General features: G+C 59.5%; 1 protein-coding gene across 2 annotated transcripts in view; it reads left to right on the top strand.

Moving 5' to 3' along the window:
• Nucleotides 1-21,047, top strand: part of LPCAT1 (lysophosphatidylcholine acyltransferase 1) — a 45,073-nt gene that overhangs the window by 5,174 nt on the left and 18,852 nt on the right. The window contains exons 2-3 of one of the 2 annotated variants that reach the window (XM_040630574.1): nt 10,941-11,083; nt 16,886-17,100. In XM_040630574.1, the coding sequence (XP_040486508.1) occupies nt 10,941-11,083; nt 16,886-17,100 (358 nt within the window). Of the gene's footprint in view, nt 1-10,940; nt 11,084-13,370; nt 13,415-16,885; nt 17,101-21,047 lie in introns of those variants that run through there. The other variant, XM_040630575.1, reaches the window with a different exon arrangement.

Here is a 21,047-nt window from a genome sequence, read left to right on the forward strand (position 1 = left end):
CTCTGTCCTGGACCACAGCCAGGGGCTCCTAGCAGCCCAGGAGATGTACAGACTGTTAGTAAACAGATGAGCTCATGGCCCCCTGGAGCTTCCCCGAGCACGGGAGCTCAGTGGTCCCTCTCGGCACAGTGCTGGCCCCGCCGCCGTTCTGACCCTGTATGTGGCTTCTGGGCATCACTCGCTCAGTGGACCAGGACCTTTTCTGTGCGTGGTCTGTGCACCTCCCCCTCCCTGCTCCCGCTCCCTCCGTGTTTCTCATCCCCTTGGGTGGGGGTTTTCTCAAGAAAAAGCCAGTGCCTCCTGGGATGGCCCTCCTGTCCCAGCCCCTTACCAGGTTGCCTGTGGTGCAGGCCCTGCACCTGCCCCCCCAGAGCTGCCCGTCCAGCCTTGCTCAGAGCCTGAGCTTCTCTGCCCGTCTGAGGAACTCTGCAGCTCCTGGTCTCTGCAGGTGGGAGGTCTGTGCCTGGAAAGCTCCCTTTCTGAGCAGCTGTACTTCCCGGGTGTGCAGGCCCCCCAGGTGAGATGCCTGTGGGAACGGGTCAGGTGCCGCTGCGTCCCTGGTCTCTGAGTAGGGATTTGGAGCCTGCTCCCACGTCGTGTCTGAGCCTTGTCCTTGGAGTGGGACAGCCGGCCCAGAACTCTGGCTCTTGGCCGTGTTTCTGCCTCTGTCCCAGCCATTGTCCTCAGCACCTGCCAACAGAGGCAGGCCCTGCCGGCGCTCCGCTCTTGGGGCTGAGTGGGCAGCCGCGGAAGGACCTCTGGCCTGCGGTTCAGTTTTTGTGGGATTCCCCATCTGGAGCCTGCAGGAGCGGCCGCTCAGAATCACAGAGACCACAGGGTCTCCAGCTGAACGGGCCTGAAAACCCTGGGGAAATGTGATTTTGTATGAAACAAGTGGGTAGCAGGGGGCGAGGGGAGCCCAGAGGCCGGCTGGTGGCAGGGAAGGACGTCAGCACCCTCCCCCGGCCGCCCCCAGGGCTCTGCTCCGGGCACTTGGTTATCTTTGCTTCAATCCCCAGGTGTTCCCGAGCTGCTGAAGGAAAGGTGCGCCCTCCCCAGCTCCGCCCAGGCAAGCCGGCTGCTGTGCTGACCGTGCTGCTGCCCACGGGGCTTGGAGCCTGTGGGGCTGCAGGCCCTCCCCGCTCGTCGGGAGCAGTGCTGGCTCTGGCTTGTGATCAGCACTTGGCACGTGTTCAGTGACCCAGTGAACTTCAGTTTCCTCTCTGTCGCGGCTTGCAGGGGGCGCTGTGTGTGAGGCCCCAACTGGTTGGCCGTGCCCTAGCCTGAACCCTCCGGTGGCGGTGGCGAGGGCAGGGACTGGGGAACGCCCACACTGGCTGGGCAGGGGGAGCAGTCTGCGTTTGTAGTGTTAGGGGCCCAGGGGCTCTGGGTGCTCGGGCGGAGCGGGGTCCCCCCATGCCGGCCGTGGGCTCCTAGGGCTGAGCTCCTACAGGGGAGCCAGGGCGGCTGCCGCAGGAGCCGTGGTGACAGTGACGAGTGCAGCGGGCAGTCGGGAGTCCTCCTCTCGGCCCCCAAGCCTGCCCCTTCCAGCTGCCTCACACCCCTGCCCCTTCCCTGCCTTGGGGCCCAGCCTCTGGTGGTCAGTGTCTTGCTGGTGGTTCTCCCTGGAGACGCTGAGTCTGTCTGCCCTGGGAGGTGTCTCCTGATGTCCTAAGGCCGCATTTCCCTGGCCCTCACGCGGAGTCTCCTTAGCTCGTCTGATGCCCTTAAGCGTGGACTGAGTGCCATGCCCTGCCCAGCCTCCTCATGCCCCCAGTGCCGAGATCTCTGCTACGTTCTCCTGGGGGCCCTGAGCTGCCCTCTGCACTGACCACTGACCGTGTGGTTGTGACCCTGTGCCAGGGGCCTGCAGACACGGCCCTGTGAAACCCTCGGTGCTGGGGGACAGGACTGGCCTTGGGCCCGAGCCAGTGGCAGGCTCTGATCTCCACCCCACTGGACCCTCGGATGCTGGCTAAAAAGCAGGTGAGGAAGGACTGTGTGGTGTTGGTGGGGGTCCTGATGTGGCTCCCTTGGTTACAGAGCGTACGTGTAGGGTCGCCTTAGAGCGGGGCAGCTCTGATCCCGTAAGGAGCTGCACAGAGGTCTGTTTCTACCGTAGAACATGGCCGTGCTGTCGGGCTGCGTGGCAGATCGGTAAACTCAGAGCGAGTTCCTGAGAGACGCTGTCCTTTGCACAAGACTCCGGGCTGGGCGCACGTGCCAAGACGGGATTCGAAATCTGAGCAGAGAGACCGGCGTGCTGGGGAAGTCAGGGCTGCTTGCGGGTTGAAAGAAAAAAATAGCTGTTGTAGCAACGCTGTATTTAATTTTAGATTTGAGTGGGAGAGCTGAGAAGAAATAGCTTGTATGTAGCAGTGAGTGTGGTCCTGGCAGGAGAGGGTCCACACAGGTGGACACACAACTTCAGAGTGTGGGACCGCTGAAGACCAGGGGCAAGAAGACCAACGTTCACACGTTAGTGAGAAAAAGACGAGGGAGTCCGATGTGAATTGGACACAGGATTAAATAGAATGACAAATGACACAGAAGGCGGCCAGCTACTCTGGAAACACAGGGTGCCCAGGGAAGATGGACCTGCCCCGCAGACGTGGCCTCACTCCCGGCAGCCGTCCCCGCCTCCCCGCACTGTCCACACCCCGGATTTCTAGCCTCGCTCTGTGTTTCATCTCTTCGTGGAAAGGAGCCTTTTTCTCGAGAGCAGCCGTGTGTGACTTGACAGTGTCGCTCACAGCCACCGTTGAGAACACGGCTCTTTCTCTCTACTTTCCAGCTAGGAGGCTGTCTCCACATCCCAGGCCGTGTGCGGTCTGCATCCCTGTGTTTGGGAAAGGTGTTTTGCTGATGGGGGGAGCAGTGGGGAGAAGGTTTCTTAGGTTGGTTTGCTGGGTTTGCACCTGCCAGGTGTTGGGTCCGGAGCTGATGCTCTTGGAGCGCCTTCCCGGGCTCCGAGGCAGGAAGGGGCTGGGTCACGCCAGCCGATGGCGCTCCTGTGACGATTGCCGTACTTTTTCCAAGTTCTTGAGAAAGAAGACAAGTCGATGTGTCTGGTTGGTCGCTGGGTCGGGAGAAAGTGGCCTAGGTGGCAGGAATCAGCAGCACGTGGCTCTGTGGAGCCCCTTCCTGCCCGAGCCGGGCTGAGTGAGGGGCACTGGCCGTGGCTTCTCAGTTTCAGAATATTCTGTCTGTTCTCAGGATTTTCAAAAACAACTTGCTTTATTTTTAAATACGTAACGGCCAAAGAGAAAGGTGGATTTCGCAGGTGCGGTTTCCCTCTGTTTACCTCACGTGGCCGTCTTTCTGCAGAATCCGCAAGGCTTGTCTCCTCATGGGAAGAGCCTGGGGGGACCCAGACCGGCCTTCCGGGGCGCCCTCCCTCCACCCCTGAGCCCCAGTGCGAGCTTGTTTCAGAAGATGAGCCCATCCTGCCCGCAGACCCGGGCCCCCACTGAGCTGCCAGGCTGCCCGTCTGCCTCTTGCTCTGCCATGGGGCACATGCACTGTCTGGTTGGATTAACTGATTGGGGGTAGTGGATTCTCTTGGTCGTGTTATCCCTAGAACCACAGCCCTATGGGGACTTTGACTCCGAGGCATTCCTTCAGCTGTGGGCAGTGGGTCCGCTCCACCCTGCTTTGGGTGCTGGGCCGGGAGCGCTAGAAATCCAGAAGTCTGGCACTCCCCTTCCGCGGCCCCGGGAACCCATCCTTGTGGGTGTGGGCAGACCCACAGGTCAGAATACCGTTTGTCCTTTCCACTTGGGATCTGAGCACCCTTGATGTCGGCTCAGGGTGCCCGTGGGTCCCTCCAGGGCCCCCCGTGTTTACCGTGTGTGTAGCACCCCCACTAATCAGGCCTATTCGCTTCTGCCCCTGGGCCCCATGCCCCTTAGCGATTGTCCGCCCTCCGTGCATTCACCCAGGCTGCCGGCTGTCCTGGAAAATCCTGCCTTTCAAATGTCGTAACCTAAGCAATGTGACGATAGGAGTCCTATTGTTGTCTCTTCTGTCTCTGAGCAATGGTCACCTCGGGATCTGTCCTCCTGCCCCAGGGAGCTTGAAGCTCCTCCCTCCAGCTGGCTGCTGGCACCTGTCACACAGGCGACCTTTGGTTCGCTGGCCCCTGGTGGTGCCCCTGGGTGACATCCAGCTCTGTTGCAACCAGCAGCACCTGTGCAAGCCACTCCATGGGGAGCTGGACCGGGGCCTGCTGTACCCGAGTCGTCCCCTGTGGTGTGGACAGGCACACGGCCTCGTGGGGAGGACAGGCCCCGTGGCCAGCCCTGAGCTATGTTTGCTCCGGTCTCAGGAGCACCTGGCCTCTGCCAGCACCGGGGGGACTCGGGGCTCGGCACTCAGCCTCCCCGTGGCAACGGCGTGGAGCTCTGGCCACGGAACACACAGGGGCTGGCGGTCCACGTTTGTTCTCGGTCATCCGTCTCTGCCCCCAGCCCCCAGGAGTGGTTTGCGGCGACTGAGGGTGGACGGAGTGCCGCCCGCGTGCGAGCGTAGTTTTCAGACGCTGGCCTGGGCTCTGAGTGTGCGCCTCCGTCCATCCGCAGCCAGCAGGTGCTCCCCAGTGTGTGTGCTCCTGTGTTCTCTAACCACGTGGGGAATGCGTTTCTCTTCTGCGTGTTTGTCAGTGTGTTTCCATATCCGTTGGAATGGCCATAATTACTCTTTCCCACAGTGAAAGCACAGCAGCTTTGGAAACCCCCCGCCGGTGGCCTGCCCACTACCGTGCCGAGTGCCGTGGAGGCAGCACGCGCCTCGCGGCCCGGTGCCCGCTGTGCACTGTGACTCGGCCGCTGTGCCGTCAGGCTGCCGACCCTTCTCCTGTCAGAGCGGTCACGCCGACACCCTCGCGCTCCCCTGTGCGTCTCCTGCCCGCAGGCCCTGTGTCAGCACCTCGCACAGCCGGCTGGGGGCCTCGGATGGCGCCACTCCCATGTGTGCTCCGGGGGTGTATGACATCCAGGTACGGGGCTGGCCCGTCCACTCCAGCAAGGACACGTGTCCCAGTGACCCAGCTGGGCAGGGGGACAGCGTGGGTGGAGACGCTGGCCACCCGTATGGCTCCACGGGCCTTTGTCTCCTAAACAGCATGTGGACAGTGTGTGTTGGCTGTGAAACACAAGGAGCTTGGACAGCTTGCATGAGGACGATGTTAGTGGCCTTGGCAGAGAGGAGGGAGTGACCGCCAGGTGCGTCTGAGCTGGGCCTTGTGACCAGAGGGGTCTTTGGCAGAGAGTTCCAGACAGCATGCGAGGTGAATTCACTGCAGATTGGTGAATGTGGTCTTTCACACACCTTGTCGCGGGGGGTTGGGGACACGCACCGGTGTGCCCGCTGGGGCGTGACGCCGCCGTGGGCCGGCAGCTTGAGCAACAGGCGCTCCTCGCCCTGGTCCTGGAGGCTGGAAGTCCGCTCTCCAAGCTCCTCCTGAGGCCTCCCTCCTTGGCATGTAGACACCGTCTCTTCCAGGAGCCGTTGCAAAGGCCTCCCTCTGTGTGTCTGTAAGCTAATCTCTTCTTAGGACACCTGCCATATGGAATTAGGGTCCACTCCAGTGACCTAATTTTACCTTAATCACCTCTTAAAGGCCCTGTGTTCAAATACAGCCACATTCTGAGGTCCGGGGTGGGGGGCACATAGTTCAGCTCCTTACACCAAAGCAGAGAAAATGCAGGAGCCCTGTGCCCACCACCCTGTCTCAGCAATCACCAGCTTATGGCCATTCTGGTCTCAGGGACACCCACTGTCCTCCCACCCCCAGTGATTGTGACGCAAAGCCCAGACTCCACCATTTCAGCCACAAATGCTCCGGGTGTATCTGCATCCCACGAGGAGGACGGCCGGCAGCCACGGCCCAGCACCAGCAGCACAGTCCGCGCCCCCGCACAGGCGCTGAGCCGGGCGTGTCTGCATCAGCCCCGCCTGCCCCGCAGCCTCACACGCACACTCCCTCACCTGGGTGTGCGTGCGCGATAAGGTTCTAGGGAGCCTCTGGGGAACGCTCGCAGATGCCCCCCGTGGCTGCCCCGAGGGACAGTCTCATGGGACAAACTGTGTGATGCCTGATGTCCTCTCATGGGCCAGCATCACCCCCAGGAGCCTGCGTCCCTCCAAAGGCGACCAGTGAGGTGGGGTGTGTGCAGATGTGTGTGCGCCCGGGGTGATGGACGCAGGGCGCCAGCGCACGTGAAGGTCCCGTCAGTGCATTGATCTTATCGGTGCTCAGATTGCTGTCTGCCGTGGGGGCTCCGAAGTCCGGGGGCCTTTGCCGCCTTCCTGATTTTAGCTGTACCCCGCTGTCCTGGTTCCTCTTCCACGTTCTCCGCCCCGGCCTGGAATTGGCTTCACCCAGGAGTCCTGGTTCCTTTGGGCAGGAAATGGCATTCAGAGCCCGCAGGCAGCCGTGGCATCCCCCCTGCACCTGGGTGGGTCCCCACCGGGGTCTGCTCACCGGGGCTCTTGATGCAGTGTGCTAGGTTAGAATGGCTGCTCTGTGAGCTTGTATGTCCACGTCTGTTCACAGCACACCCCTTCCTGATGGACAGTGTATCGTGGCCAACGTGAGTGACCTCACTCAGCCGGGGAGGCTGGATGCAGGTCCTCCTAGAACTGGGCTGTAAACCCTCAGCTCGAGGGGGGTGGGGGGGGCACCTCACGGCTTATTTGACCTGGTGCTCTTGAGGGTCACTGGGCTGCTGAGAGGGGCAGTCAGGCTGCATCCGTCAGACCTTGGAGGGGATGCAGGTCCCGTATTTCCAGTTGTTCCTGCTCTGTCTGCAGCATTCCCCCCCCCATGCTGCTGCTTTGTCCTCCTCCGCCCCCACCCGGTGCCGTCACCTGGGAGCAAGGCCAGCATTCTCTCCCCAAGGCCCCTGCTCTCCTGCCCCCGCCTGCCCCTGCCTGCCCCCGCCCAGGGCCGCTGTCCGTCCATCCCTGCCTGCTGCCTGCTGACCCACCTCCCAGCTCTGAGAGGGGCTTCTGCGGGAGTGGGTTTTGGGGGCTGTCCCCGGTCCCCCTCCCCCCAAGCCGGGGGTTCTGAGTCAAGTGTCCCACACAGAGCTGGGTCTTACTTGGGTTGTGGGAAATGGAGCCCTGCCCTCTCCCCAGGGCGCCCCCTGCCTCCCTGCATGTTCCCCCAGGGACTGTGATCCTAGGGCTCTGTAATTCCATGGGCTTGCCCTCCAGGCCGGCCGAGGAGCAGAGGTGCCCGTGGCCTCGGGGAAGGAGGCGCCATGTCCGGCCTGGCCGCTAATGACAGCGCCTTGTGGGCACCCAGCAGAACGGCCTGGAGACGGCACGACTGCTCCCTTTCATCTGCTCTGTGCCCTTTGTTTTCCAGTCCAGCCAGGACTTTCTACCAATGTCTTTTTGGTGATTGTGGTCTCTCCGCAGCCCTAGCCCACTTGAGAACGTCCACGTGGCTGATGTGGCTGTGCTGGCTGTCGTCCTGTGGCTGGAAACACTGAGTCTGCTCAGACAGACTGAGACACTGGGCCCATTTGCACAGGGCATGGTGGGTGGCAAGGCTGCCAGGAGGCCAGTGGCCGGGCCAGGGTGGACACAGGCGACAGAGCCTGTGAAGACAAGTGGGCCAGAAGGTGCAGGAGAATAGGAGGATCCAACCAGGGGGCAGCCTAGAGCTCAGGACAAGTGGTCAGAGCCCACAGAAGGTTCTGGAGGGGGCTGCATGAAGCCTTCCAAGTCCTGTCCCTCCTGGGGACAGTTTCCCCTCCTCTGGGGCAGGGCTGAGCCTGTCGGAAATATGTGGGCCCTCTGGTTGGGCCAGGTGAAGGCAGAGTCCTGGGGCCCCAGAGAGCAGCCCAGGCAGGTCCCCCTGCACCCCGTGGGCTCCCGAGGGTGCTTGCCTTCCCCAAGCAGCTCACACAGCGCCCCGTCAGTTGGTGCCTGGGGAGCCACGTCCTGCCCTGTCCTTCAGGCCGAGGCACGGCGGTTCACTGGAGGTCTGTGACTCAGACCACGTTCCGTTCCACCTGCCCACTCATCGCCTTGTGGGAGGCTTGTCTGTTTACGGAGGGTCCGAGTGTGTGATGGTCACTCACATGTCCTCTCCCCGCTGGCTGTGAAGCTCGGAAACCAGATTGTGTCTTCTCGGGTGCGTGTCAAAGCGGGCATGTGAGCACATCATCTGAGGGTCAGTGCTGGCCACGTGCTGTGTCCCATGTGGAATGGCCAAGTGAACCCCGTGGCTGCTGGCCCACTTGCGGGAATGTAGGTTAACTAAGCCACGTAAAGAGCAGCTCTGTGTGCCTTGACCCGGGGCACTGGGCAGGTTCGGGTCACACTTCCCCGGCACCGCTTCCCTGGGGCCGCTCGGAGCCCCGTCCTGGTCTGCGGTTCGGAGATGCATGGGCTGGGGGTGGAAGCCGCGTGCTCTCCCGGAGCCCCGTGCGGTACGCTCTGCCGCACGGACGTGTGGGAATGGGAGCTGGCTGCAGAGTGGGTGCGCGGTAGGAGAGCACGCCGGTGAGCCAGCGGCTTCGCGCTGCACCTGCCGCATGGGACGGACTTTCTGAGACGTTCCGTTAGCATGCTTCACAGGCAGCGGCCGTCGATGGCAACGAACACTCAGCCTTCCGGTAACTTAACTGTAGGGGTAGATGGTACTTCGAGAAAGCTGCGTGTTCTCGGCGTGACTGTTGAGAAAGAGGGCACTTCTGAAAATAACACCGGGGCTTTCACCTCAGGAAGTTCAGAGGGACATTGGAGTTGATTCAGAAAGAGTCTGTAGGAGCTAAAATTAATATGACCGACTGGTCACAGTAGAGACAGTAAATACGTCCAAAACCGGCTCAATAAACAGATTAATAAACTAGAAGAATATCTGTCAACATAGGCTGGAAAGTTTTAGAGGCACAAATAATAGTAAATACACAGCGGGGCGGGGCAGGGTTGTGATAGACACGCGGCAGAACGCAAGGGGCAGCTTCATTCAAGTTCTCTTGAAAACACCCGGTGGGGAAGTAATTGGGGAGAAATCTGCTGGGACTTTCAGAGAGGATTTCCTTCGACAAAACCCCTGAAACGAATTCAAGCGAATGTAGAAAATCTAGATAGACGGTAAAAAAAAGCAGAAAACCCCCAGCATTAGATACATACATCTTTGTAGAAGCTCCCCTAGGAGCTGGCTCTCCGGTGTGTGGACGTCCCCGCAGGGCCCGCCCGGAGGGCCCCTGACTTTCCCGGACGCAAACTCGAGCAGCTCGAGAGAAGGTGGCCCAGCGGGTAGCGGCCGGCACCGTGACCGAGGTTTTCAGGTTAGAAACGCCGTGGCTGCCCTGTCCGCGGGCTGAGGGAGCAGGAAGGACGGCGGTGACATTCAGCGCGTTCACGACTTAAAGCAGACGCGACTCACAAAAAACGGGTGGGGAGGTACGTTCTCATCAGCGGGGAACATTTGCTACACTTCGAGGAAGCCCCCGCTTGATAGGAAACATTGTCGCCAACGTCACCCCCGGACCGGGGGGGAGGGAGGGAAGGAGGCCAGCACAGGGGCCGCGCCAAGCTTGCCCTGACCCACCGGCCCTGTGGTGACGCAGGTCCGCACAGTGCACAGCCGGCCGCCAGCCCCATGGGGCGGTTGGGACTCAAGATGAGCCGCAGTGTCAAATGAACCCTGGATTTTCAAGACAAGACGTCATGAAAAAGTGTGAAATATCTCGTTCATAATGTTTGTATTGAGTCCACACTGAAATGATAGTATTTCAGATATACGAGTAAACTATATTACATTGATTTCATCCCCTTTCATGTGTTACACGTGGCCGCTAGACGATTTAGAATTACCTACACGGCTTGCACTGTATGCCTGTTGGGCAGTGCCGGTCTTCATAGAGGACTCAGGAGAATCCGTGAAGGGTCTGTGGGGGCCGGTCAGCACGGCTCAGGTGCAGGTAACAGGGACCCCGCCAGGTGAGCGGCCGTGAGGCCCTTTGTCCTGGGTCAGCCAAGCAGCTGGCAGACATCACCGCGCACCTTCTCTTGGCATGTCTTTTCTGTCCTCTCTGCACGAAAACCTATGTATCTGAAGTGTGTATTATTGCAAATAGTTATAAATTGCATCTATTGATCCTAAATCCCTTGGAAGTTCTAAGTTTTGTCATTCCTCCCCCGCTCATTACGCTCAGAATGCACCACTCCTGGGCGTGTGCCCCCAGGTGAAAACCAGAGGTGGCTTCCTGCATAGGAGTCCTTGCTTTCAGACAGAGCTGTCCGTCCGCCATGATGCTCCCTGACCTGGACCCTCCGGAGAGTCCCACATGTCCGTCCCTGCCCCCACCCCATGTTTGCTGCTCTCCCCCTCACTGTAGGGCCTGCCTGTCCCCACAGAGCCCCTCCCCTGGCATCATCCCAACCAGACCCATGGGGGGGGCATGTGATGCCCCCCAGTGCTGCTTGTTTGAAGGCGGGCTGGCTGCACCCTGCTGTCGGCTGGGCTCCAGCCCATGACTCCCTGGGGCTGGAGAGTCTCCTGGAGTCCCTGGTCTTCCTTGTGGCCCACAGTCCATCTGGCCAGCTCCGTACCTGCGGCCTCCCTGCATGGCCGCTCAGCCCTGCAAAGGCATCCCCGTGTTGGGCTGGGACTCGGAGGCTAAGAAGAGCGGGGCGCGTGTGCTGGGCCTGGCTGGAGAGGGGCTCGGATGTGGGGCTGCAGGGTGCCAGGATCGGGGTAAGCTCCACTGTCTGTTTGCCATTCCCACACGGGGGACTTGAGGCCGGAGTGGGAAGGGGCCCAGCAGCACAGTCTGAGAGCCTCGGCAGGACACCTGGCCACGTGCCCCACCACCGTGTGAGGGCAGCCCCTGGGGCCCAGGCCTGGCTCCGCACACAGAGTCCAAAGGACCAGACCCTGGTGACAGATTCCGGAACAACATCACCTCTCTTTCCAGATTGTGTTCATGACGCTGACGCTCTTCCCCATCCGGCTACTGCTCATTGTCACCATGATGCTGCTCGCCTGGCCCTTCACGTTCTTCGCGACGCTGGGATCCTCAGACCAGGAGCCCGAGCAGCCCCCGGCCACGTGGCGCAAGTAAGTCACTGGAGGGCAGGTGCTCTGACGGCGGGGTCCCAGAGCCCCTTCCTCCTTCCCACAGCTTCTTCCGTCCAGGACGCTGCCAGCCGCGTGGCTCCTCCCTCTCTGGGGGTGGCCGGTTCTATTCCCTGGCGCACCCCTGCCCCCGTCCTGCTCTGAGGGGTCTTCCAGGGTCCTGCAAGCCACGTGGCCGCTGTTGGTGTGCCCTCAGCACAGAGGCTCCCCAGCGTGTTTCCAAGGGCCCTGCCCCGCAAGGCTGCGTCTCAGCCAACATCTGTCCCGTGTGCTGGTCTGGTCTCTGCTGGTCAAGTGTCCCCCTTGCTTCGTAGACCTTCAAGTTCCCTTGTGTTTACTTTTTGGATATTAATGAAGCAAGCCATCTGTAGGTGGACGTGTTTTGAGTACATCTCTTTCTTCAAGATTTATTTATTTTAGAGGGAGCGAGCGTGATTGCGCGCACATTTGTGCAAGCAGGGAGAGGGGCAGAGCGCGAGAGAGCCCCAAGCAGTCTCCCCGCTGCGTGCATAGCTGGATGCGGGGCTCCATCCCGGCACCCTGAGATCACGACCTAAGCCAAACTGCAAAGACAGACGCTCCACTGACTGAGTCACCCAGGTGCCCCATGTTTGAATACGTCTTAACTAAAGGCCCAACGTGGACCTCAAAAAAGTAAATCAGAATATTTTCTTGTTTACCCCTAAAGCTGTTCTTAAAGTGCACACCATCAGTAAATGAGAACGCCGGGTATAAAGGCTTCAGTAAGTGTCTCCGGCGTCTTAGAAGTCGCCGTTTCTGTTGCAAGCCCAGAGTGCTGCCAGTCATCCACACCTTAACACCTCTCGTCAACCCCTCGGGTCCTCGAACACTTGATGCAGAAACAGAAATATCAGCCTAGCACAGGGGGTTCCCTAAACGTGGGCCAGATCCAGCTGCTGCCTGGTTTTATAAACACAGTTTTACTGGAACTGAGCCACACCTGCTCATTTAAACCCCATCCAGGACACCTTCACGGAAGCAGAGGCTGTGCTGTGCGGCCCACAGAGCCTAAACTGTTTGCTCCTGGCCCTTCACGGGCCCAGCAATCAGCTCAGTCCTCCTTCCCCTAGGAAGTGTCTGACAGACAGGAACACGATGCCCGCGGGAGGCAGGTGGGACCTGGCACATGTCCTCAGGGTTGGTTCTCCCGACGTGCACCTGCTGTGGGCACGCACGACAGTGACATACATGGTAAAGACCGCGAATTTCGATTCACAGGTTTGCTGAGTCGGTGAGGAGTGTGGCGTGGCTGTGCTTGGGGACGGTCCAGCTGACCGGGGGACCCCTCACATGGGGTCTCCATGTGCGTTCCTTATGGTATTCATGGTGTAGACCATTGTCAGAGTCAAGTGAACCACAGTCCTTCCTGGAGACCCAAGGCAGGCCATGATCCCTTCCCATTCCAGCCCCAGTGCAGCGTCTGCCCCCGGGGTGCTAGGACATGGGTCCGGAATGAGGGGGGAAGGGAGTGAGGGAGTGATTGTAGGGGTGAGGGGGAGGGAGTGAGTGTGGGGGGGAGGGGGAGTGTAGGAGGAGGGAAGGAGTGTAGGGGCAAAGAGGGAGGGAGGGAATGGAGGAGTGGGGGGAGGGAGGGAGAGAGTGTAGGGGTGGGGAGGGAGGGCTGCTTGCCGTCCTGTTGGCTGCGGTCACCTGGCACCAGGGTCATCACTGGCTATCCAGTGCTCATTCTGCCTGTTTGGATTTCTTAATTCTCTTTGAAGAGCTTGCTTTACCTTGGGGGTTTTTATTAAATGTTTTAACCCTAAAATATGAATCTGGTATCAGATACATGATCAAACAGAATCAGTCTAGACCGGATAGGAGTCGGAAGTTCAGTTTGCTAGGTTGTGGATCCGCAGCTAGAGAGCAGAGGTTTTAGAGTTTTTGACAAATTACGAGTGATGAGACGGAGAGTTTGGGGCTTGAGTGGTAGGGTAGTGCTATCTCTGGGCACGTCTTGTCTGAAGTCCTCGTTTCCGCTCTCCTTGGGCGGGGCTCCTCCTCCCCAGTTCACTCGCCCGCCTCCGATTCTGTCTCTTCCAAGGGCGGGGCTCTGGGCCGTTCTCCGTGGCCGGTTCCACCTCCACGCGGCTCCGTGTGGCTCCGCTGGGCTCCTTGGAGGATACGGGGCCACAGCTGACTACCGCCTGCAGCAGTGCGTCCCAGGCGCCTCCTGCGCCCATAGAGTGTGCCTGACAGGAGGCCCTCACGACACGTCGTAGACACATCTGAGGTTCCGTGAGAGCTCTGGGCGCCTGTGTGTATGGAGACCGCACCGCACCGTGTGCACGTGTGTGTATTGTGCCAGCGTGTGTGCATGTGTGTCTGAGCATCGTGCGTATGTACGTATGTGAATGTGTATGCACACGTGTGTGAGCATGTGTGTGTGTGTTTACATGCATGTGTGCGCATGCGTGTATCAGTGGGGCGTGTGTATGTATGTACATGTGCAGAGGTATCTGCATGTGGGTAAGCATGCATATGTGTATATGCACATGTCTGCATGCGTGCACGTGTGGGTGTGTGCGTGAATGTGCGGGTGTGCAGGCCATACACAGCCCTCGAGGTCTCCGCGCAGCAGTATTTTTCAGTCACTCTAGGCACAGCCCTGCGCTGGGTCTGGTGCTCTTGGGGAAACAAAGAACAGTCAACACTGAACTCCTTAAAGGGGAACTCGGTGACAAAATGCCTGATGTGGGGACTCGGAAGTTAGGGGGAAGTGGGTTTTGAAGCAACAGGTTTCAAAGTACACAGCCTTGTAGGGAAGAATCCTCGCGGAGTCAGCTGGGAGGCGCGTCGTTCCGCTGTGCAGACGTGTGCGGATTTGCGTAGATCAGTGTCCCATCAGGGAGGATCTTTGCTGAACATAAGTTAGTGTCGTTCAGACTTCCTAAAATACAAGCTTTGAGTTTTCAGTGAAAAGAGGAATGGCATAATTTCACAAAAGACACTTACTCAAAGTGACTTTCGAACCACAAAATTGTGTAAAAACCAGAGCATCTTCTTGCAAAACCTGACCGGCAGGCCGAGAGTGCCCTCTGGGTGCTGCCCTGCGGCCAGCTCACGTGGTTAGAGGGTGTCGTAGCTCCGACCACTGACCACGTGCCACAGACTGGGGGTCTCCACAGCAGAAGGTTCTGGAGGCTGGGAGTCGGGAATCCGTGTGCCGGCAGACCGGGTTCCTGGCCTGCAGACCGTGCCCCGTCGCTGTCCTCCCCTGGTGGAGAGCTCTGGTCTCCCTCCTACCAGGACACCAGGCTCCTCGCATCAGAGCCCCACCCTCACGACCTCCTTAACCCCGATTTCCAATTACAGTCAGACTCCTGTTTTGCCCGTTACTGCAGAATAATGAGCCCTGAGCACAGCCTTACAATCCTGCCCGCTCGCGGTCTCGCTGCCTTGCTGGGATTATGCGCTCCTCCCAGAGAGCCCGGGAGCCCCCGGCTGCCCTCAGGTCACTCTTCTGCCCGGTGCAGTGCCTTCCTGCAAATCTTCTGGGCATGATCTATCTCCTGGGCCTGGTTTGGGGTTTTTCTTTCTTTTTTCTCATTTTTTCCTCCAAGATTTCCTGGAGTGTAGGTTTGTCTCAGAAAGAGGACAAGCTGGAGAAACTCAGGCGCGTTTCATGTCTGAAAGTGTCTTGTTTCTCCCCTCAATGTCGATGGGGAGCTGGTCCGGGCAGACAGTACGGGTTCCAGGTCTCACGGCCCCAGAGCCGCGAAGCTGCCGGCTCCTGTGGCACTCGAGGAGCCTGCTTGTTCCTCTCTGTGAGTTTTGGGCTCTTCTCTCTGTCCTCGGGAATTTGAAAAATCCTCAACGGAAATTGCAGGAGTCTGTCGTTTTGTCTTAACCTCACTCTGCTCTCTGACGTGGTACTGAAGAGCCGTCTGTCTTCAACCCTGAGAACCTGTTCCCCTCCTGACTAGTGCTGTCCTTTTTCTCTGGCATGTTCCGGAGACCTCCTTCTCATCCTCCAGCTTCCCGGGGAAGTGAGATGCTGGATTTCCGAGGGTGTTCTCTTGTTCTCTGCTGCTTTCACCATGCCCTGTCCTGGATTCCATGACAGCCTGAGAGAGAGTGGGCCCCCAGCCTCTCTTCTGATGCCTGCCACCACGTGTCTCCTCACTCACAGTCTCCGCTCTGCCACGTGGCTGGTTCTGCTCGCGTCTCAGGTTCTGGGGTGCCCCCCCGGGCGATGAACGGAGGTCGCTGCCCTCATGCCTGGAGATCTGTCTCCCGATTCACTGTCCTGGGAATCGCTCTGCGGGCACCTCAGGCTTGTCTGGCGGCCGTCGCCGTGGGCAGGAGGCGTCACATGGTGCTGCTGTGCGCGGGGCTTTGCTCCGAGGCCGGCCTCCACACCCGCAGCCTGGCTCTGCCCGGTGCATGATCTCACTGGGGCTGGAATGCCTCCGAGATCTTGCAGGAATGGTTAGTTCTGTTTAGTGCTGACCGGGGGTGTCTCTGGCAGACAGGTCAGGATTTGGTCCCCAGTTCCCAGCAGGTCCCTCTTCTGCCTTCCTCTGAATCTGACTTCCCGGGACTGGCTCTCGGTCCCACTGCACGAAGCCTCATTTCTTCCTCTTTGGGTGTCAGTGGCTCTCTCTTGGCTTTTATGTTTGTCTGTGTTCTTATGAAAAGTAGCCTGCATGCGGACAGGCGTGTCTAAAAATACGCCATTGGACAAACGACGAAAACTGCATACCTGTGGTCCTGCCCGGGTCTGGAGACGGGGCGTCAAAGCCTGGCCCCAGCATCTCGGCCTACAGCCACACCCTCCCTGTTCACCGTCCACACAAGGGCCTTCTCAAGGTGGCTCTGTGAGGGGCGCCATACCCACCTTGGGACTGGCTCCTGCTTAGTGCTGTTGGGCCTCGTCTTCCAGAATTCTCTTGAGAGGGTTTTTAAGCACATTGGGGGTCAGTCCAAGGAGGTTTCAGGCTCTTATGTTTCTGTTGTGCAGTCTGATGACCTGCATAACCCCGCAGCCACATGCGACGTGGCTCCTCACGGGGATGACCCCTTCTCCCTGGGACTGCGGTGCCCGTGGTCACTCGCACACCGAGCCTCTCGCCTCCGTGCGGTTTCAGTGATGTGCATCCTCGTCTCGTCCGTCACAGGGATGTGCAGATTTAAATGCCTAAATTCTTGTATGTTTAAAAAACAAATAGGAAGCAAGTTCAGTTCATCTGGGCTGATGGTTATTTTGTTTTCCATGTTTATCATCCGTCTAGTTTCATCGGAAGAGGCTTTAGTAACGTGCCCTCTGACTCAGGAGCCTGGGGGCAGGGGATGGACTGGCTCGCTGCAGACCTCCGCTCCTGGTCTCACCCCAACGTCACTGCTGATGTTAACTGCATTTTAGGTGTCTTGGTGGGTTTTTTCATTCATGCTAACAAACAGCCTTCCAGCACTGACAGTCCCAGTGGCGTGAACGTCCCGCGTCCGTGCTCTGCTTACCGCGTTCAGGAGTCCGTGTGGTCTTCGTGCTGCTGTCACGGAGCAGAGGCAGGACTTGCATTTTCGTGGATAAATTGGTAAAAAGGCATCCCGCTCCACGTTTAGTAGTGTCTTATCTCCTCCAGACGACGCAGTAAGCGCTGTCACCAGGTTTGGAGGGGCCTGGAGCGCGCCCTGGATAACTGGCCAGAGGTCAGCACCGAGCTTCTAGTATCCGTGTCCATGCGGTCAGCATCTCGCTAGCGAGATGAGCCCGTGACACCCTGCTTTGGCCCCATGTAACCGCAGCACCTTCCTCTGCAGGGTCGTGGACTTCCTGCTCAAGGCCATCATGCGCACCATGTGGTTTTCCGGCGGCTTCCACTGGGTGGTCATGAAGGGGCAGCAGGCCTCGCCGCCTGAGGCCTCCATCCTCACCCTGGCTCCACACTCCTCCTACTTTGATGCCATCGCCGTCACCCTGACGATGTCCTCCATCGTGATGAAGGCAGAGAGCAGAGACATCCCGATATGGGGAAGTGAGTGAGACCCCCCCCCCCACTGGGAGTGAGACCCCCCCCCCCACTGGGAGTGAGACCCCCCCCCCCACTGGGAGTGAGACCCCCCCCCCCACTGGGAGTGAGACCCCCCCCCCCACTGGGAGTGAGACCCCCCCCCCCACTGGGAGTGAGACCCCCCCCCCCACTGGGAGTGAGACCCCCCCCCCCACTGGGAGTGAGACCCCCCCCCCCACTGGGAGTGAGACCCCCCCCCCCACTGGGAGTGAGACCCCCCCCCCCACTGGGAGTGAGACCCCCCCCCCCACTGGGAGTGAGACCCCCCCCCCCACTGGGAGTGAGACCCCCCCCCCCACTGGGAGTGAGACCCCCCCCCCCACTGGGAGTGAGACCCCCCCCCCCACTGGGAGTGAGACCCCCCCCCCCACTGGGAGTGAGACCCCCCCCCCCACTGGGAGTGAGACCCCCCCCCCCACTGGGAGTGAGACCCCCCCCCCCACTGGGAGTGAGACCCCCCCCCCCACTGGGAGTGAGACCCCCCCCCCCACTGGGAGTGAGACCCCCCCCCCCACTGGGAGTGAGACCCCCCCCCCCACTGGGAGTGAGACCCCCCCCCCCACTGGGAGTGAGACCCCCCCCCCCACTGGGAGTGAGACCCCCCCCCCCACTGGGAGTGAGTGAGTCCCCCCATCCTGCTGGGAGTGAGCAAGACCCCCCATCCTGCTGGGAGTGAGTGCGTCCCCCCTCCCCAGGCAGTGGGCGAGTGTCCTCCGTCCCCCCCCCATCCTGCTGGTCAGTGCAGGTCACACCCACATGAAATAGGCACTTGTCCTTGAGTCTCTTCTTTTTCCTTGTTGTGGTTTCCTCTGTAACATTAGCTGTTGTGGGTTTTATTTTTGGTTCACACACAAGTGCCGTCAGACATCATGTGTCCAAGTGCCTGCTCAAGCTTGGGCCTGTATCCCAGTCCCAGAAGCGTCTGTGTCCCCGTGCGCTCGTTATGGGACCAAAAGCTCAGGTGTGCAGGTGTCCCTCGGCCACGTGACAGTGACCCAGCTGGTGGCTTAGAAGAGCAGAAACTTAGACTCCCACAGTTCTGGAGCCAGAAGTCCAAGGTCACAGTGTGCAAAGCCTCGCTCCTTCCGGAGGCTTTTGGGGAAGTCCTTCCTGCCTCTTCCAGCTCCTGGCACCCGGGTAGTCCTGGACTCATGGCTGCATCCTTCCCACCCCTGCCTCCCTCCTCGCTGGCCTCCCCCATGGGTGTGTCCCTGTGTGTCTCCTACACACACACACTTGTCCTCGGATAGTCCAGGGTAGTCTCATCTCCAGGTGTGTGACTAATCACACCTGCAAAGACTGCTTTCCCAAATGAGGTTTCAGTCACACGTCCTAGGTGTTAGGGTGTGGACACATCTTTTCAGGGCTCACTGCACCGTTACCGTGGGAACTGCAGGGAATGCAGGGCAGTCACTTTACAGACGAAAGCACCTTCCTCCTCCCGGCCGGGCCCGTGCCAGAGCTGTCCAGGTGCCCTGCAGGGCCGGCCCCACCTGCTCCTGGTTCTCACCCCCCTGGATTCTGCCGCAGGGATCGCCAACCCAGTCCTGCTTCCTCCAGGCTGCTCCTGGGGGTGGGGGCCACCCCACTGTCGCTCTCCTGTGTCCACTTCTCTGCATTTAGACCACGGGCGTGTTATGCTGAGCGTGTCCGGTTGGAGTCCGGAGCTGGAGCGGGGCTGGTCTGGGCGGGAGGCACGTGGTGCTGGAGGCACGTGGTGCTGGGGCCAGAGCTGCGGGGGCAGAGGGTCCTCACTCGGGCCACCTCCTCTGAGTTTCCTAGCTCGTGTTAGTGTTCAGCTGACTGTTACGGAAGAACATCGTGTACGTTTAGGCTGTCTTTCTAGTACGTGGGACGTTCTGAGAGGGTCTAATACGTTGTGTGCCTTTGGCAGAATACATGCTAACCAGCCTTTACTTGCTTGCGGGTCAGGGCCTATCTGCTCAGACAAAGCCCTGCAGACTGGTGGCTTCTAAACAACGGACACTTACTTCTCACGCTCCTGGAGGCTGGAAGTCCGAGGTCAGGGGCCAGCAGGGTGGGGTTCTGGTGAGAAGTTCTTCTGGGCTGCAGACGGCTGCCGTCTCGTGTGTGCTACATGGTGGAAAGCAGGGGGGCTGAGCAGTTGGGACCCTCTGTGGTCTTGCCCCTGGGAATGGTGACACAGGTTCTCCGTTTAGACATAAGGGTCTCAGCCAAGGTACTTCCAGGGCTGGTGGTTACAGAGCAAAAGTAAAATGGAGGCATCGCTCCGGCGAGCAGGCGGGACGGCCCTCGTCTTGTGGGACTTCCTGCAGGAGCGCGTGCCGGTACTTACCTGGCCATGGCGTGTCGGGCCAGTAGTTGTGAGCCCGGTTATCCAAGTATAGGGTTATGTGTCATGTGCCTGGAAAGTGGGGTCAGCTGAGAATGTTCTGACAGCCAGGCAGAGACTCCAGGAGTTCGCAAATACGCATTCCACATGAAGAATGCTGAAAGGTCCTCACAGGCCCCCAAGTATAAAGCAGTGTGGCCACAGGGGAAGGACCGGGAAGCTATTTCAATTCTGCAGTTTTGTTCCGATTTCTTCTTTCCAGCTTTACACTTCAGGCTGTGGAACGTCAGCATTCTGGGGAAGTTCTGGGACCTGGGGGCCGTGTCATTGCCCCCTCATTCGCATACAGATGACACAAGCCTTCTCGAAGCCTGGCCTTCACTGATGGCTCAGGTCGTGAGTTAGGGTCATGCACTGTCGTACCTGGTCACCCGCATCCCAAGGTCAGGGTTCTGAAGCCAGCTCCATCGGCTGAATGTGCTGGGGGCGGCAGGTGAGCTGAACGCCATGCCCCCTGCCACTGGCCTCGACCTCGGAGTGTCAGGAGGCAGGGCCACCAGCATGTCCTCTGTGTGCGGGGGTCCTTCACGTAGACTGCATTCCCAGTCTTGTCAGGGATCACAGAAAGAAGAGTGAAGGAGTAGTGACGGACCCATTTATTGTAGATTTTAACTAGAACCCACGGGACGCTCCCCCAGGAATGCAGGTGAGGGTGCCTCCCATCGTGCATGACCCGGAACACACCCCTGCCGGAAACCTGGATGCCTGCCCGCTGGCCGTGCCTTCTGGTTCCTCTCGGACTTGTTTAAAGCACGATGTTTTTGGAGCCTTTGACAACTCACAACTTTGGTGAAGACAGACGAATGTTAGAAATATTCAAAATATTTTCACCTTCAGATCCGTAAATACCAGTGAGAGTGGTCAGCTCAGTGATTTTTCTCGTTATTGTTGTCAGGTTATTTTCAGTGTCCTTTATACGGGCGCCTGGCAGGTCACAAACCATAGGAGGTCTGGTGCGTGGTCTCAGAGTCCCCACAGACGCCTCACGGTCTTCTGGCAGAACGGCGGCCCCGGTCCTTGTTGCCAGCACCGCACGTGGCTTACCCGACAAGCAGCCACATTTCCCCTGTCCTCAGAAGCAAGCCGTCCAGTTATGGGCTCTCCAGTGTGGGGATTCACCTGGGGTCCACAGGAAGAGTGGAGTCTGAGATTCACTCAGAGAAGGAAGCCCCGTCATCCTCGGAGCCCAGAGAGCCGCTGCGCACCTCTGCCTTCTGCCTCAGGCTTGTCCGCGAGTCACGAAGAGCCGTCCTCCTCCATTGTCACCAGAAAGGGGAACTTGGGAAGCCCGGCCCTGTTCAGTGAGGCGGCCAGCCTGCAGCCCTTCTCTCCCGCCACAGGGAAGTCAGCGCAGAGCTGGCTGGACAGTAGGAAGCTGGGCGGCTTCCCCGTTGTCCTGTCCTGCGGGGATCCCCTTGGCCCTGTCCCCACGTGTCACTCCCAGCAGTCAGGAGGAATTGGCGAGAACGATGGAACGGGGAAAGAAGTTTCTAGATGCCAGAAGAAAACATCACTGAGACCCACATGTAGCTTAGTT

This window comes from Ursus maritimus, unplaced genomic scaffold, assembly GCF_017311325.1.
Source record: "Ursus maritimus isolate PB19 unplaced genomic scaffold, ASM1731132v1 scaffold_15, whole genome shotgun sequence".
NCBI lineage: Eukaryota > Metazoa > Chordata > Mammalia > Carnivora > Ursidae > Ursus > Ursus maritimus.